At 35.2% G+C, this 15,878-nt stretch overlaps 2 protein-coding genes across 2 annotated transcripts; both read right to left on the bottom strand.

The window, feature by feature from the left end:
* Window positions 1-1,685: 1,685 nt before the first annotated feature.
* LOC136817220 (gustatory receptor family protein 3-like) lies at window positions 1,686-4,693 on the bottom strand. The gene is made up of 4 exons (XM_067073559.1): window positions 4,346-4,693; window positions 3,047-3,792; window positions 2,594-2,752; window positions 1,686-1,867 (listed from the first exon to the last, which is right to left on the bottom strand). The coding sequence occupies exons 1-4, from the start codon at window positions 4,683-4,685 to the stop codon at window positions 1,817-1,819; spliced, it is 1,296 nt and encodes a 431-aa protein (XP_066929660.1). The 5' UTR covers window positions 4,686-4,693; the 3' UTR covers window positions 1,686-1,816.
* Window positions 4,694-10,537: 5,844 nt separating this feature from the next.
* LOC136817222 (uncharacterized) lies at window positions 10,538-14,165 on the bottom strand. Its single transcript, XM_067073560.1, has 3 exons — window positions 14,046-14,165; window positions 12,421-12,648; window positions 10,538-11,128 (listed from the first exon to the last, which is right to left on the bottom strand). Exons 1-3 carry the CDS (start codon window positions 14,098-14,100, stop codon window positions 10,863-10,865), a joined length of 549 nt encoding a protein of 182 aa, XP_066929661.1. The 5' UTR covers window positions 14,101-14,165; the 3' UTR covers window positions 10,538-10,862.
* Window positions 14,166-15,878: the final 1,713 nt, after the last annotated feature.

A 15,878-nucleotide genomic window follows, 5' to 3' on the forward strand; every position in this document is an offset into this window, starting at 1 on the left:
TTCTAGTCACATGATCATAAAATATGCAAAGTAAATCTATTTACGTGGGAAAGATGTAACTGTCAACAAAGTAAAGAAACAAAGCCTTCCAGACCGGATTACTTTTATGATGACCATGGTGGAAACAGTTTTTTTATCTATTAGAGTCATTCTTTAGACAAGCCCGGGGGGAGGGGGCTTAGGCAGGCGAAGGGTACGGGTATGTGCCATCCTTAAGGGTACCTTTTTTGGGACCTTAATGTCCCTGTAGGGGTTGGAAAAACCCAGAAAATTAAATGTCAGGGTCAGAAAAATAGGAAAATTTCTACTTTTTGCTCTTTGAAAGATCAAAATTTGGTCAAATTAGTCCCAGTAAGGGTCGTAAAAATCGCTAAATTTTCCTTTTTTTTTCTCCTTTTTTGTCCCGTCAAAGGTCCGAGCGTAGAAAGTCCGGCGGCACATACCCGTCAGCTCGCAACCCTAGTACCCCCTCCCCCGGGAGATAAGCAAAAGGTGCCTCCTTTAGAGGAATTACAAATTATACTTATCATGTATTATTGATTAATAAATAGTCAAAATATTCATTTCACAAAAAAGTTTCACTTATGAACTTACACAGTTAATTACAAAATTGTAAATAATTAAAAACAAACAAACTTAAATATCATCTTATTCACAAAATAAATTCCATCGATTTCACTAAATTATATCAGCATTTGTTCGATTTTCGAAGTCATTGCATTGACACGTTAACACACCCTATTCCCACACACCCGGTGGGGGTCCCCCTTCCACTGAAACAGTTGGTTGAAACACGTCCCAAATATAAAAATTATAACCCATTTTTGTCCCCGCTGAAAACAATCAAATAAACAAAATCCTCACTGCAAAATATTGTGCTATTGTTTCCATCCCACTGAATCTTTTGACTTGAAAATTAGATTCAAGTCTCCAGCCATAAAAACATGGGAAATCAATCAAAATTACGAAAATTACGAAAACCCAAAAATAAGGTAAATATAGGCTAAAATCAGGCTATTTAGAGCAGCATAAGGGGACTTCTCTTTGAAAGTTGAAAAAATTTTAAAAATTAATAAACGGGGGGTCCTAATAAGGTCCCGGGGGGGGGGGGGGGTGGAAAATTTTCGAAAAATTAACAAGCGGGGGGGGGGCGTTTATTTGGAACCTAAGAGTAATATAATAGTAGCACTACTGGATGTGGATCATAATTTTCGTGGTGTATACCCACCTAGGGAGGTTCCTATTTTCTCCAATTTGAGCCTCTTTAATATACCTATTTACATAGAATATTTCTGAGAATATACCATTATAATGTCTTTTTCACTATTATAACCATCTTATCAATCTCGTACTCAGAGCCACTTCCACCACTTTTTATTGGGCTCTTCCAGAAAATGTCCGTATATGGGGGTGGAGGATAGTGTCCGGGGGGGGGGTAGTGAAAAATCTACAAAATTTACCTTGTCTGGGGGATAAATTTGCCCTGTTTCTAATATCTACACATATGGTAGATTTACGATTTTTACATATCTACACATATGGTAGAAATAAGTGCGAGATTGGCCTGGTTTAAGGGTAATTTTGAATGTCCAGGTCAACTAATGCTTGTCTGGGGGGTTAGACCTGCTGTCCAGGGGAAGGGGTCAAAAGTCACAATATCCGGGTGGTAAATTTCCAAGAAATGTTATATCCCCAATATTCATTTTTTTCTGGAAAAGCCCATTTTACTGATAGACATGATACAATCATGCTCCTTTGTGAGCGCTATCAAAATCATAGAATTGGGAATTAAGGGACTGGGTTCGAGTTTGTCATCTCATCCGAAGGAAATCAACATCGCAAAATACGTTAGGATGCTCACAAAGATCTAAAAAAAAAAGAGAGGAAAGATATAAGAACAAAATTTTAAAACTTCCAGTGAAAAAAAATTATGCCGATGCTACCCTAGTTGATACACAGCGTTGTTTCAACATTCATCTAACGTCATATGGACGTTGTGAACATTAGATAAACGTTGAAAAAACGTTGTGTACCAGCTGGGACATTTTAAACAAATGAAGACTGGTAAGTTCATGCGACGTGGTCTGTCGCTTTGTGTAAGCCAAAACCAATAACATTGCTCAATGTTAATGATAATAGAGCTTTATACTACGAGGGGAAGAAAGGTCCTATTCCGAAGAGTATACAATTTCCCCTAGAAAGCCTCTTCTACACTTTACAGATCATCTAAATAATGACGCAATGTTTCGAGCTCCAACCCTGACCCTAACCTATAAGATCGAAATAACCAAAAATCGAAAATATCGAAAAGGACAAAAATGAAGAATAAAAAAAGTCCCTTCAAAGTCTCTCTAAGGGTCGGAAAATTCACGATTTTAAGGAAATCTTTTTGAGAGAATCTCTCGAAGGGTAGGGAGTTTTTCAAAAATCGAAGAGATTTTTTCAAAAATGTCTCTCTAAGGGTGCCTTTTCAGCAAAAATCAGTCCCTCTAAAGGTCGGTTTTTTTGTCCCATCCGCACATACTCCTCAACCGCCAACCCTAGTACCCCCCGGGCTCCAGGGTCTATACAAAGATCAATGGATATTACTTACCGAAACGATAATTGATCGATTAAGAGGTATCATTTTCCATATTGTCATAACAACTGGCTCGCTACCAAGGTGAAACATCAACAAATCTAATTCAACTTTGTCATCAAGTGTCAAATTGTCCAATTGTAATTCTTGGATCACTTTACGCATGGTTTCACCCTAAAAAGAACGGATGAGTATTTTACATAGCGTATTGGTTGGTTAAGCCTGAGTTTCTATAATCAACGTTAAAACATGTTAAAAATCTTGGGTATTTTAACGAATTGCGATATCAGTACTTCCACTTTAGTTCATTAGATTTTCCGATTTGAGAGGAATTTATTGGCAAGCCTTATTGAAACATTTTTGAGCTTTTAGATCCTCAAATCCCAGATCATACATGGTTTAGTTAAAACTCTTCTTTCCAACCTTAAAAGTTAGCGAGCCAAAAATCACTTGCGGTTTAAAACTTACTGTATCGTAGAGATCTGATGCTCGTTTGGATAGTGTCATCAATGAAAATACTGGCAAACATAACCAAGCGATAGCAGACAAGCGTGAAGGGATATCTGTGAAAGCGAAAACAACCATTCGCAAAATCAAACAAACCATAACAATATCAATGAAATACGAAAACATCATCATCAATGACATCAAATTATCAAAATCACCGCACAAGTCGGTCAACCGTAAAAATTTCCGACGGACGTCACGTAAAAACATTTTCCGACATATGTCGTCTTTCTGTTTGGTTAACTCGACATATCGGTAAAACTCTTTAAAAGTGTACGTCAGACTATTAATCAAAACGACACATAACGCGACAGGTGTAATCCAAGCTGTTAATAACATAATATCAGCGATAGTTTTGAAGTAAATCCCGTTCGAAGCTGTCGATAAAAATTTCTTCATAAGCATATCAACTTGACTTGTTCCTGCCCCAAAAGCCATCACCACAATGGCAATAGTAAACAATAGAATCCCAACAATATTGATCACAAAATTCGCCCAACATTTTCGTAAAAATCGACATTCAACCACCGAACAATTTTGCAGTTTGATTTCTTTGAGAAAATTTTCCAAGTTTTTGATAAATTTGAAAATGTGGTTTGTGTGACAGATGCGTAACAGTGTTAAACCTTGGATGACTGATTTGAGACCGTATATAACCAGTATTGTTACCATGTAATAATCATTGGTACTTTCCGAATACCACAGGACTGAAATGAAAAAAAAAACTCATAGGATAAAGGGAACACTTGGGAGAACGAGAAGTTTTTTTCGCGTTGGTACAATGCAACATACTCTATCCCACCAACACAAGAAAAAAGGTGTGTGTCCCATGGTTTCTTTTTTGTTTCATGGGAAAAAAGAGAGTAAAATACCCATAAGATACGCTAATTTTGTCCCTGGGCCAAAAGTGAGATTTCACCTTAGAAATAAAAAAGGGATGGAGAAACGAGAAAGCGTTTCAGATTGTTGGGATGGAGCATGTTACATTGCACCTTTTTGACATAGCATGTCAAAGTTTTAGCATGAGACTTAAGACTTAGGAACTTAGGCCCTTGGGATTTAAAAGCTCAAATTTGCTCCAATAAGGCTTGGCATATAGCCTAGAAGCCACCAAACCCCTCCAAAATCGAAATATTCAATGAAAGAAAGTGGTAAAAATAGCAATTCTCGCTCGAACTTTGAATTCAAAAAATCGTTGAAATACACTAAAATCTCAATATATTTGGACTATGATTGTAGTTTGCTAGGCTAAAATCTTACGTGTGATGTTGAAAACAAAGGCACTTATAATTATCAAATTCACCAACAACATATACACATGATGTATCCAGTACGCCCATTTTCCTCGCTTATTACGATTGATACCATATAAACCACATATTTTCATCATGAGTAAGCAAGGCAACAATGCTTTTTTCAGTACCGGTCTTCTTATGGGTGTTTCCGTATTGTTTTCGTCACCGGACATGTTGATATCCGTATGTTCCACTTTCACTTTGTATTCGGCAGTAAGGGATGGTTCCGGAGTTATTTGGAAAGTTAAGTTATTGCTGCCACCGGTTTTGGCTGTTTTAACTTCATCTTGCTGGAAGTGCACCATAATATCGTTTTTTCTAAAACTAAATGTAAATTTAAGTACAGTTAAAACTCTCTGATTCGATTTCCAAAGGGATTTTAATCGAATAAGCAGGGCCGGCGAATCGGTTATAAAAGTGAGGGGGCTAAATGATATAGTGACTAAGGAGGCCCCACCATGGTTGGGGCCGACGGGAGGGAAAATTTTTGAAATTATGGTACTCTACATTGGCTTAGAATCGGCCTAAATTTAATTTTTATGAAGTTATTGGAATGAAAAAATCAAAGAAGTTTGGTGTCTTTTTATACTGATAATCGCCAAAAAATATACTACTACTATATAATAACAAAATGAAAACTATAAGTAAATAAAGGGGACTTTTACTTTTACATGTTCAAAATTTGTACGTAAAATTAGATTTAAAGTATGCTTTTAACAGGCAGTAAGCATACAGTAATCAAAGATTAAAATTGTCCAAAGTAATTAAAGCGATTCTTTCGAGTCGACACAAACTCTCTACCAACTTCGTTTCTTCTTTTTCTTTTTTTCTTTTTTTCTATCACCCTCTCTTTCTCTCTCTCTCTCTCTTTTTTTTTTTTTTTGCAAAAAAGTGGGGGGGGCTATAGCCCCCCTAGCCCCCCCGGTTTCGCCGGCCCTGATAAGGGAGTGCAGTAGCGCAGACAGAATTTGTGTAGGAGAGCAGATTTTTATGACAGAGTAATTATCTTTTTATATTATGAATAGGTAATTACAGTGTCATAAAAATCGGTCCTCTTACACCAATTTTGCGCCCCTCCTGTCTACACTACTGCACTGGGAGCGTACGGAATGGTAGAGCGTCGCAAGGCTATCTATTTGCTAAATGGGGTATTGGAATAGGGAGCGGGGATTGGAACCAAGAACCCATTGTTTGTTATATTGACGCCTTAGACCACTTTGATATCGTTTGTTTTTGTGTATCGCGGTGTAGTGTATAGAATATAAGTAATTCAAAATTAAACCCAGAGCCCTGAATCAACTTGACGATTATTTTTATGTATTCCCATATTAGACACTTATCAGATACTTTCTTTTAAAAGCAAAAACATTTGAGACTGATCGAAATCCCCCGGAAGGGGGGGGGCACTCGATTTCTAAACGACGGCATGTGCCGCCATAAAAATGGCTTTACAGTGTAGCCCTTGAACAGTGAAAAGGTACCCGTACAGTGTATTTTACCGAACGTTTCAGACCCTTAAAGTGTAGGTTGATTTCATATCTTATTTTTGCTTAAGGCTCCAGAAAATGAGCTTGAGATGCCCCTGAGATGTCGGCACAATGTTCAAAGGAAATCAAAATGGGTGCGAGTCAAAGCTTGAAAGAAACATCCGATTTTTACTGTCAGACTTGCGATTCAGCATTGTCCCAAAACACACCCTTACAGTGTATCCTGCTAGAAAAAGACCCTTGTAGTGTGCACTCTATCAAAAGTACACCAGTGTATTTCGTGGCTGGGTCTCGTAAAACCTAACCTTAAGAGCGAAACAAGCCGTGGGTTGGTCCATATGAGTGCCCCCCGGATCGAAACTGACCTAGAAATGGTCATTTGCTAAGTTGAGGAAATTATCCCTGTCAAAGGAATTATCCTGAATTTTGATATCCCATCGGAAAGCTAGATTCATACACGTTTTTTAAAACAACAAACTATATAAGAACATAAGGCTTGGATGACCAAAATGTCAAGAACAATTTAAGAACATTTTGATTTTATTAACCTACAGCTATTCAAATATTTGATATAAAGATATCTCATTATATAATAAAACATTCTAATCAAGCTAATCAAGTTTTTAAAACTTAACAACACAAAGACGGAGGTAACTCTCGGACGGGAATTTTATACACGATGCGTAGCCTCTATATCAAAACATATCAGAGGGGATGGACGCAACCTAGACTCCAATCAGGCAACAAACAGAACGACAGCTCAAAACTCACTAACCTACATTCAAGGTCATAATATTTGAGAAAAAAGGGAAATTCACCGGGAACATTTGAAACCACAATCGATTTTTAAGTGCTCTAAAGTAGGTTCGAAGGGTAGAGTTTTAACTCTGAGATTTAACGCTAGACTTAAGACTTAGAAGGACCTTACGATCTGAGGATCCAAAAGTTCAAAAATAGTCCAATAAGGCTCAGAATATAGCCTGGAAGTCTGATAGCCCCCCCCCCCCAATTGAAATATTCGATTAAATTAAAGAGATAGCCCAAAATCAACTTTCTCGCCGGAACTTTAAATCTTGAAAAACGTTAAAATAACCGGAATTCTCAATATATTTCAACCATGATTGTAAAATGTTCAACTCGTGTCAAAGCAGGTATGAAAAAAATCGCACCTATACACCTTTATAAATCATTGCTACAACATCCATTTAGAAATTTCTAGCATCTAATGGTATTTTTGTCTCGATCTTCCGTCCAATATATGTTTTTTTATTTCTAGAACATCCTATATGTTCCTATAGTCTATATATTCTTTATATATAGCCTATATATAAAGTAGTTCCTACTCTCACTTGTATAAGTTTTTTTATAAGAACATCTAAAATCTTTGAAGCTTTTTTATGTTCTCAACTCTTTCAGTTCTAAGCCTAAAAATGTTCTTATTTTCACAATTTTGTGAGTATTTTTGGGCATTTTCCCTAGGAATCGGGCGTCTTAGAGTCGACAAAGCCTCCAGATGCTCTCAACTTGTTCTTAATATTTTAACCACCGAATCCTTTTGTTCTTATACAATCTGTTCTTATAAAAAACGTTTATATCAGTGTTTATATTTTCCGACTTAATTAAAGAAAGATTTTTTTCTCTGATTACATGAAATAATCTTTCACATATGTTTGAGCTTGAGAGTGAGGTCAAATAGAATTACCCTTTAGGGGGCTGTTTTGAAGCAACCTAAGCAGGGGACATAACAAAAGTGTAATAGATTTACTAGTTTTATTATTAAGAACTTTTTAAATTACACGCTTTTTTACAAGAATATCTTCTATAAGAATATCAGGGTGAAATTTGACCAAATCATAAAAAATACCCTAAGAATACCCTCTAGCGTGAATTTCACAGAATTTGATATGAATACAGTCATTTTGTATTTGGTTAACAGAAAAAAACTGCTTCCTTTGTTAGAGATAAATCGAGGAAGAAATGTAATTTTAACCCAAATGTTCACTCAAAAGTCCAAAACTCTCAAATTGATAATTTCTCGCCTTTTTCACGTTCATCTCTCAAGTCTAAAAAAGCAAGAATAAGTTAAGAATATTTCAGCCTCAATTTTGGCACTTTCTCAAGAATACTTGACCCTTATACAAAGTACACTATTCTTATAAAAATACGTGTATTCTTTAGAGCATTGTTTATGGCTTGTTAAAAGTTTTTCCATCGTATTTTGTTATTTTACTGTCTTCAGCAGCATTGTGAGTCAAAATATTTCGCAATTTGGTATTTGGACGCCCGCCCGCCCGAGAAAAATATATATGAAGCAATTTCTCGAGCGAAACTAGACGATGTTATCGTCCATTAGTGATAGTAAAGGCGGGAAAATAATGGCGGTATACGGGAAAAAAATTGGCGGGAGGGTTTCGAAGTGCGTAAAAATATTAGGATAATTTTTCCTTTTTTGACAAAAAACATGATCCTTATTTTAGAGGGTGTAAGAAAGCAAAGGGGTGCCAAAATTAGCGATTGCCTTTCGATTGCCCCGATGATCAAATGGTTTGAGATATTTTTCTTGTAGATTACTTCTCAATGGTTCTACCCAGCTGACACACAACGTTGTTTCAACGTTAATCTGACGTTATATGGACGTTGTGAACGTTAGATAAGCGTTGAAATAACGTTGTGTGGCATGCTGGGTAAACATTTTTAACGATACTTCATATTTTCATATCTCGACTTTGTAACAGAGTTGGAGAAAAAGATTTCAAAGATTTGCTCAGGACTATGAAACAGATGCACATGCGATGAATCAATTTTGGAGATTTTTGTCATATGCATTTTTTATATGAACATTCAAAATTTTTGAAGCCTTCGGATGCTCTTAGCTTTTTGTATCTTAAGCCTGAAAATGTGCTTAAAATGGTCTTATTGTCTCCATTTTGTGACCATTTTGACCCATTTTCCTAAAGAATCGGGTGTTCTAGAGTCCGCAAAGCCTTAAAATGTTTTTAACTTGTTCTTAGCATTTTGGCAATCGAAGCCTTATTTTCTCATATATAGTTTGTTCTTATAAAAAAACATGTAGCCATGAGAGGGAATTATTGATTATATGATAAAGGGTGCCTATCGGGAGGGATCTTATAGTTTCCGAGTGATGAGTTTAAGGTGATTAAAGATTTTGCCAGTAATAGCTAAAGTGGCTCTAAAGGAGGAAAAAATGAATGGATCAAAATAAGTTGTCGCACCAAATTGGTGTTGCGATTTTTGTCATCTCAGAGAAGAAGTCATTGCATTGTTTTTTCGCGCGCGTTCTATTTTGCGCCAATCAAATTGCGTCACGCATTCGAAAGATTCGAAAATGTTGCAATCAAAATCAAAACAAAAAGTTCTATTTGTGACTTTGTCAGTTTGGCTTTTGAAAAGAACACATTGAGCTTTTCAAAAAATAAAACCTTTAATTATTACTCTCATTCTAAAAAATAAAACCTGAGAGTGAAGGAAAGTTGTAAAATTAATTAAGTTGAGATTTGATTGGAAAGATGTATGTATGTAGAGAAATGGAATGCTTTGTTTGCTTCAGTTTTCGCTGTAGACTTTCCTGCCTTCGAAATTCAGTTTTCGAAGGTAGCCTTTATTATTTATCCCAACTTTATTCTTATCAAATGGTGATTCAATTTTGGATATCAAAAACTCCCAAGGATGACCAGTAAGTTTTTATTTAATTTGGAGATGAAAAAAATGGCAAAAAAAGGCTGAGCTAGAGAGAACTGTCGGCCATTTGTACGAAAAAGGGATTCCTTTTTCGAAGTTTTTCTTCCAGTAAGACTATTTTATACAGTACAATATTTGAAAATTAAGCTGCTAGTTTAAAAATCAAACCCAGCTCGATGGATAATTTACTTTGTAGATCAATGTAAAATATGTTTTGGATTTGTATGCTTTGAGTTCTTTATAAAATTAAAAACTAATACTCATGTCAAAATTTCCTATGTCCTTTACGTCAAAATCTAGATTTTAGAAAAGTTACACAAAACTTTTATCATGCCATCTCTTCTCGTTCAAAAACCACCACATTCCTCATAAGGAAACCCCATAACATTATACATATTTGGAAAGCCCTTTGATTATACTTTTCGAATGTTTTGTCACTCTAATTATTCTATATGGCTAAAAGCGGGTTTTCCCTTGACTTGTAAACAAACATTGAAGCTTTCGACGTAAAACATGCAACATTTTCAAAACGAAAATTCTGTAGAATGTTGACCTTAAAGTATATTGTTATTATACATTTTTGAATAGCCCTAAGCCTGAACTTTCAGAAACGATTGTCACTATTAAAAGATAAAACTGCCATGATTCACTGTAAACCTTGGAACACGATAGAATTTCAGATTTTTGTTAAAAAAGTCAGTGAAGTTCAGAGGCTGTAGTAGTACACAAATCTTTGGAGTTAAGAGTCCAAATAAAAACCAAATGGTAGACAAATTATTGTATTTTTCAGAAATATATACATTTTATAATTAAAAGTGATTATAAACACTTAAAAAAGTGATATTAGAGTGGGCTAAATCATTAAATATGACCCGCGCGCCATTTCTGACGTAATTTCGAACGTTTTACCCCCGTCTTTTTGACATTTATGATTCGAACGTCAAAATTAGGAAACCCCATTCGGCGCGATGTTGCATGTGAGATATATTAATGACTTGTATAAATGTTCCACAAAACTACATGGTGAACCATATACCTTATTACACAAATATTACTAGGCAAGTATGTAACGGCCTTGAAATTTGCACGATCTGAAATTAACACGAGTTTTTCTGCTTTTTCAAGGAAACAGCGGCCGGTTTTAATTAAGGGGGTTTTATTAACACGAAATTTTTCAATTCTCGTTAATAAAATGACTAGTAATATTTGTGTAATAAGGTAAGCAAATACAAGCAAATGAGCTGAACTTACATTCATTTCAAAAGCACAAATAAAAATAAATTTTTTTTATCAAAATCATTCGACTCTTTTCCAAAATCTCATGTTTCCAAGACCAACGTTTGGGTCATTGTGAGTTAGCCCTCCTGACAAAATCCTGAGTCCGACACATTTGTAACTTTTTGTGTGGAAATCATTGACAACACAGCGTTGTATCTGGTAACGGGTGGACACTTTCAAACCTCTAAGATCTTCATAGAGAATGGTCCAGGGTGAGTATTGATTGCAATGATCATCGTTACTACCGACAAGTTGGAATTCTGTTGGTACATCTTTAGGATCCTCTGTTAAGAACAAAAAAAGTGAAAAAAAAAGGTCATAGAATGGGCTCTTCCAGAAAATGTCCGTAATGGGAAGTGGAGGATATATTGTCCGGGGGTAGCGAAAAATCATCAAAATTTGCCTTGGGGTAAATTTGCTCTGTCCGGGGTAATCTGGGTTGTCCGGGGTGTCAACTGATGCTTGTCCGGGGAGGGGGTAAAACCCGTTGTCCGGGGGGCCTAAAGTCACTTTGTCCGGGAGGTAAATCACTGAAAATTGTTGTATCCTCCACCCCCATTGTCAAATTCTTTTTGGAAAAGCCCAATACACGTTTATAAACATTTAAAATTTTTGAATAGACTTTGGATGCTCTTAAATTTTTGAGTTTATTTAAGCATAAAAATGTTCTTTAAAAGTGTACTCAATTTAACCATTTCGTTAGTATTTTTTTGTGAAATTTCCTAAGAGATGTTCTCAAAATGTTCTTAATTTAACCATTTCGCTAGTATTTTTTTGTGAAATTTCCTAAGAGATGTTCTCAAAATGTTCTTAATTTAACCATTTCGCTAGTATTTTTTTGTGAAATTTCCTAAGAAATTGGATGTTTTAGAGCCCATCATAAAACCTTAAAAAAAATTCAATTTTTTAAAATATTTATGTTCTTATATGCTTCATTCTTTATAAAGATATAAAGAGACGAAACTTTGGCGGGAAGAAATTTTAGTGAATGAGCCCATTAGCCAATTTAAGTGCAATTTGACGGAATTCATTTTCGCGAAAAAGCAAGCGGAATTTATTTTAGCGATTTAATAAAATTTCTAAATTTTGAATATTTAAGCTTAAAAAGGATGAAAAAGGGGTTTTTAGGAGAAATAGAGATTAGTGTGAAAGAAATTTGAATTTGGCGGGAAGAAATTTTGGTGAATTTGGCGAATTTTTGAGGCAATTCGTCAAATTCGCCACAATTTCTTTTCGCTAAAATTTCTTCTCTTAAGGTACAATCAGGGTCGAAATATATTGGGAATTTTGGTTAATTCCTCGTTTTCAGCAATTTAAAGTTCGGGCGAAAAAGTCGCTTTTGGGCAAATTGATAAATTTATTCGAATATTTCAATTCGGGAAGGGTTTAGAGACTTCCAGGCTATATTCTGAGCCCTATTGGACCATTCTTGGACTTTTAGTTCCTCAGATCCTAAGGGCCTAAGTCTTAAACTCAAAGTTAAAACGCTTCCAAATCGTTCGTGTTTGTAAGATTTCGTGGGAATTTCCCTTTTTTCTCAAATATTAAGACTTTGATTATACGTGTATTAACTTACGTGCTGCTCTAAAGGTAACTTCAGCTGGTCGGAAAGCTTGTCTGAAATGATACCAAATCATTTGTGGTGAATTACCATAAGGATCTTTAGTGTGATATCCAAACTTATAATCTGTTTGATTGAAAGCTCTGTCTACACTCCAGTTAGAATCCCATCCAGGTGATGAGGCCCCAGGTGTTCCTTCTTTTGCAACGACTTCTTGGATTCTTCGCAGACTGTGATTGATAGCTGTGTAGTGAAACAATTAAGTAATTTTACGACCTGAGTCAAAACCTTAAGATGTTCTTAACTTGTTCTTAAGATTTTGGCTAGCTGTGTAGTGAAACAATTAAGTAAGTTTACGACCAGAGTCAAGAGCCTTAAAATGTTCTTAACTTGTTCTTAAGATTTTGGCTAGCTATGTAGTGAAACAATTAAGTAAGTTTACGACCAGAGTCAAGCCTTAAAATGTTCTTAACTTGTTCTTAAGATTTTGGCTAGCTGTGTAGTGAAACAATTAAGTGAGCTTACGACCAGAGTCAAGAGCCTTAAAATGTTCTTAACTTGTTCTTAAGATTTTGGCCAACCCAATGTTCTTATATAGTTTGTTCTTAAAAAAAATGTGTACTTGTATTCATCATAATGTTTGACTACGGGTATAGATAGCTGTGTAGTGAAACAATTAAGTAAGGTTACGACCAGAGTCAAGAGCCTTAAAATGTTCTTAACTTGTTCTTAAGATTTTAGCTAGCGAAGCCTAATGTTCTTATATAGTTTGTTCTAAAAAAAACGTGTACTTGTATTCGTCATAATGCTTGACTACGGGTATAGATAGCTGTGTAGTGAAACAATTAAGTAAGGTTACTTGTTTTTAAGATTTTGACCAGCCAAACCCAATGTTCTTATATAGTTTGTTCTAAAAAAAAGAACGTGTACTTGTATTCATCATAATGTTTGACTACGGGTATAGTTTTAATAGGGGTTATGGGTTTAGCTGTTTGGCGGCATTAGCTTTTTCTGTCGGTGTTTAAAAAGACCATGCAATTATTTCGACTTTAAACGTGTCATATGGTGACATAATAAGGATTTCAGGAGATTTCACTCCAAGTGTTTTAGATTGTGATCTATTGATATTTCGGTGTTTGCGACCCTCGAGCTTTATTTTATCAATCCTTATCAAAACAGTATATCGGATGCACCAAAAAAGTATACAGGTTTTTCGAGATATTGTGAGCTTCATGATTCAAAATTTTTGTTTATTCTTTTACTTTTTATTGATGATTTTTTGAGAATTCGACATTAAAAAAAGTCAGTTTTTTTGAAATAACTCTCGAACTTCTTTTTCAAACCTAATGTATGATAGCTCAAAATTCAAGTTAGAGCATCCTCTATACGATAAAATAAGAATGAACAAAAAATTTCAATCCTGAAGCTCACAATATCTCGGCAAATCTGTATACTTTTTTTTGGTGCACCCGGTATATATATGATTAGTTTTACTTTTAAAGATAATAAACATTTTTAAAATTTAGCAAACTTCATTGATTTATACAGAAACAATTATCCACACCTTTATGGCTCTTTTTACGAGCCCTACCATCACCCGCCCTACCTTAATGTGTGGTTTTAAGAGATAACCAACTTACTAAAATCCTGTACTTCTCCATTGAGGGCGGTAAGGGCGGAAGTTTCTTCATCCATAATTTCATCTTCGACAATAGTGTTGCTATAAGCAACTGCGATTAAGCATGCCAAAATAATTGACTTCATCTAAAATTGAAATTAAATTTTAAAGTTTTGTAACATAAGTTTTTTTTAAAAGAAAATCCAAAAATTTTAAAGCCTTAACTTTTTGAGTTTTAAGCCTCAAAATGTTAATAACATGTTCTTATTTTCACCATTTTTGGGCATTTTCGTTAGTTTTCCCTAAGAAAATGGTCTGTTTTATGTTCTGCATAGCCTTAAATTTTCATGTCATACGTTTTTAAGAGTTTCTATTTTAAGCTGGTCTGAGACCAAATCAAACCACAAAAACTATTATTCTCCCCTATTAGATATCGTTTTAAGGTGTTTTGAGGGTGTAAAAAGTGAAAAAATTTTCTTCGTCGCCCAACCATGGTGGCCGACATTTTTTTCCAAAATGTTGGCCCCCTCACTCAAAATGGCTTGCCGGGGCCAATGTTGATAAGCGCTATATACAGTATTCGAATGGCTGGGTTGCCGCCCTCCGCCAACTGAGTCTACTTTGCTAATAGCCATGTGACGTCATGTTCAAAATGGCCATCACATCTCCCTGTTCAAGTCGACGCTCTAACTGAAAGCTGACAGGATGAAATATTTTACCTCCCTCCCTCCCTGCAGTTATGGTTGTAGGCGATCCTCACTTATTTATACTAATATTGTAGTTATCAGGATAAATTTTCCCCAAAACTTCTTATTCGAGGATTAGCCATAATTTCATGCCAAACTTATATCTAACGACTCACACTTACTTCTAAGCCGTCTGACTACTTGATTGGTTTCTACCCCTAATGTAGGTCATAGGCAAATGGAAAGTTAAACATATGTAATATATTGCATCTTCATATTACGGTAAAGAAATTTTGTTTTGTTCCTCGAATTAGTATATTTTTTTTGTTTTTCTAAAAAGCTGGGATCTGGGAGTCTGGGCTGAAGGTGGGAATTTTAGGATAAGGTGGGACCTGAATTTTCAGGTGGGACCTGGAACCCCCTTGCACACTATGATATTCTCCCCACCACCATTGCTCAAAGACAAAGGATACGTATAAAAATTATTGACAGTTTAAATACTTGCAATTTGTGACTTTCCTGTTTGACAAAAAAATATACAGTAGTGGATGAAAAATCTTATGATAACTTTTGCAGGGAAAAAGTAAAAAAGTTCCAGCTTGTAAGCTTTGCAGTATGTTGATCTTGCTTTGATTTGAGCTTGAATTTCTTTCTACTCAAAAAGAGACATTAAAAATGAGGATGAAATAGGAGAAAAGTTAACAAATTCCCAGAAATTAGCTTAAAATGGAAAAATACCAATTAGTATAAAAACCCTGAGGCAGATTTAAATGACATTAAATTTCTTATTTACAAAAACTGATAAATAGGTAATTCAATCATAAACTGTTCTCCGACAATATATATCGTCTCGACTAATTCCAGAAAGCTGGTGTAAATTTTTCCAAGTTATAATCTCAAATTATATCAGGACGTTGGTAAAATATTCCAAGTCATAATCTCAAATTGTACCAGGACGTCAAGTGAAATAAGTTATAATCTCAAATTGTTCCAGGACGTCAAGTGAAATATTCCAAGTCGTAATCTCAAATTGTACCAGGACGTGAAGTGAAATACTGCAAGTTATAATCTCAAATTGTTCCAGGACGTCAAGTGAAATATTCCAAGTCATAATCTCAAATTGTTCCAGGACGTCAAGTGAAATATTCCAAGTCGTAATCTCAAATTGT

This window comes from Clytia hemisphaerica, unplaced genomic scaffold (assembly GCF_902728285.1).
Source record: "Clytia hemisphaerica strain Z4C2 unplaced genomic scaffold, Clytia hemisphaerica genome assembly, whole genome shotgun sequence".
Lineage (NCBI taxonomy): Eukaryota > Metazoa > Cnidaria > Hydrozoa > Leptothecata > Clytiidae > Clytia > Clytia hemisphaerica.

Coding starts and splice junctions, on each gene's coding strand:
- LOC136817220 (XM_067073559.1), bottom strand. CDS start 4,685: ATGGTGCACTTCCAGCAAGATGAAGTTAAAACAGCCAAAACCGGTGGC. Junction 3,793..4,345: donor CTTTGTTTTCAACATCACAC/GTAAGATTTTAG, acceptor TTTTCATTTCAG/TCCTGTGGTATTCGGAAAGT. Junction 1,868..2,593: donor ATCGATCAATTATCGTTTCG/GTAAGTAATATC, acceptor TTTTTTTTTTAG/ATCTTTGTGAGCATCCTAAC.
- LOC136817222 (XM_067073560.1), bottom strand. CDS start 14,100: ATGGATGAAGAAACTTCCGCCCTTACCGCCCTCAATGGAGAAGTACAG. Junction 12,649..14,045: donor TGGAGAAGTACAGGATTTTA/GTAAGTTGGTTA, acceptor TTCACTACACAG/CTATCAATCACAGTCTGCGA. Junction 11,129..12,420: donor AGTTACCTTTAGAGCAGCAC/GTAAGTTAATAC, acceptor TGTTCTTAACAG/AGGATCCTAAAGATGTACCA.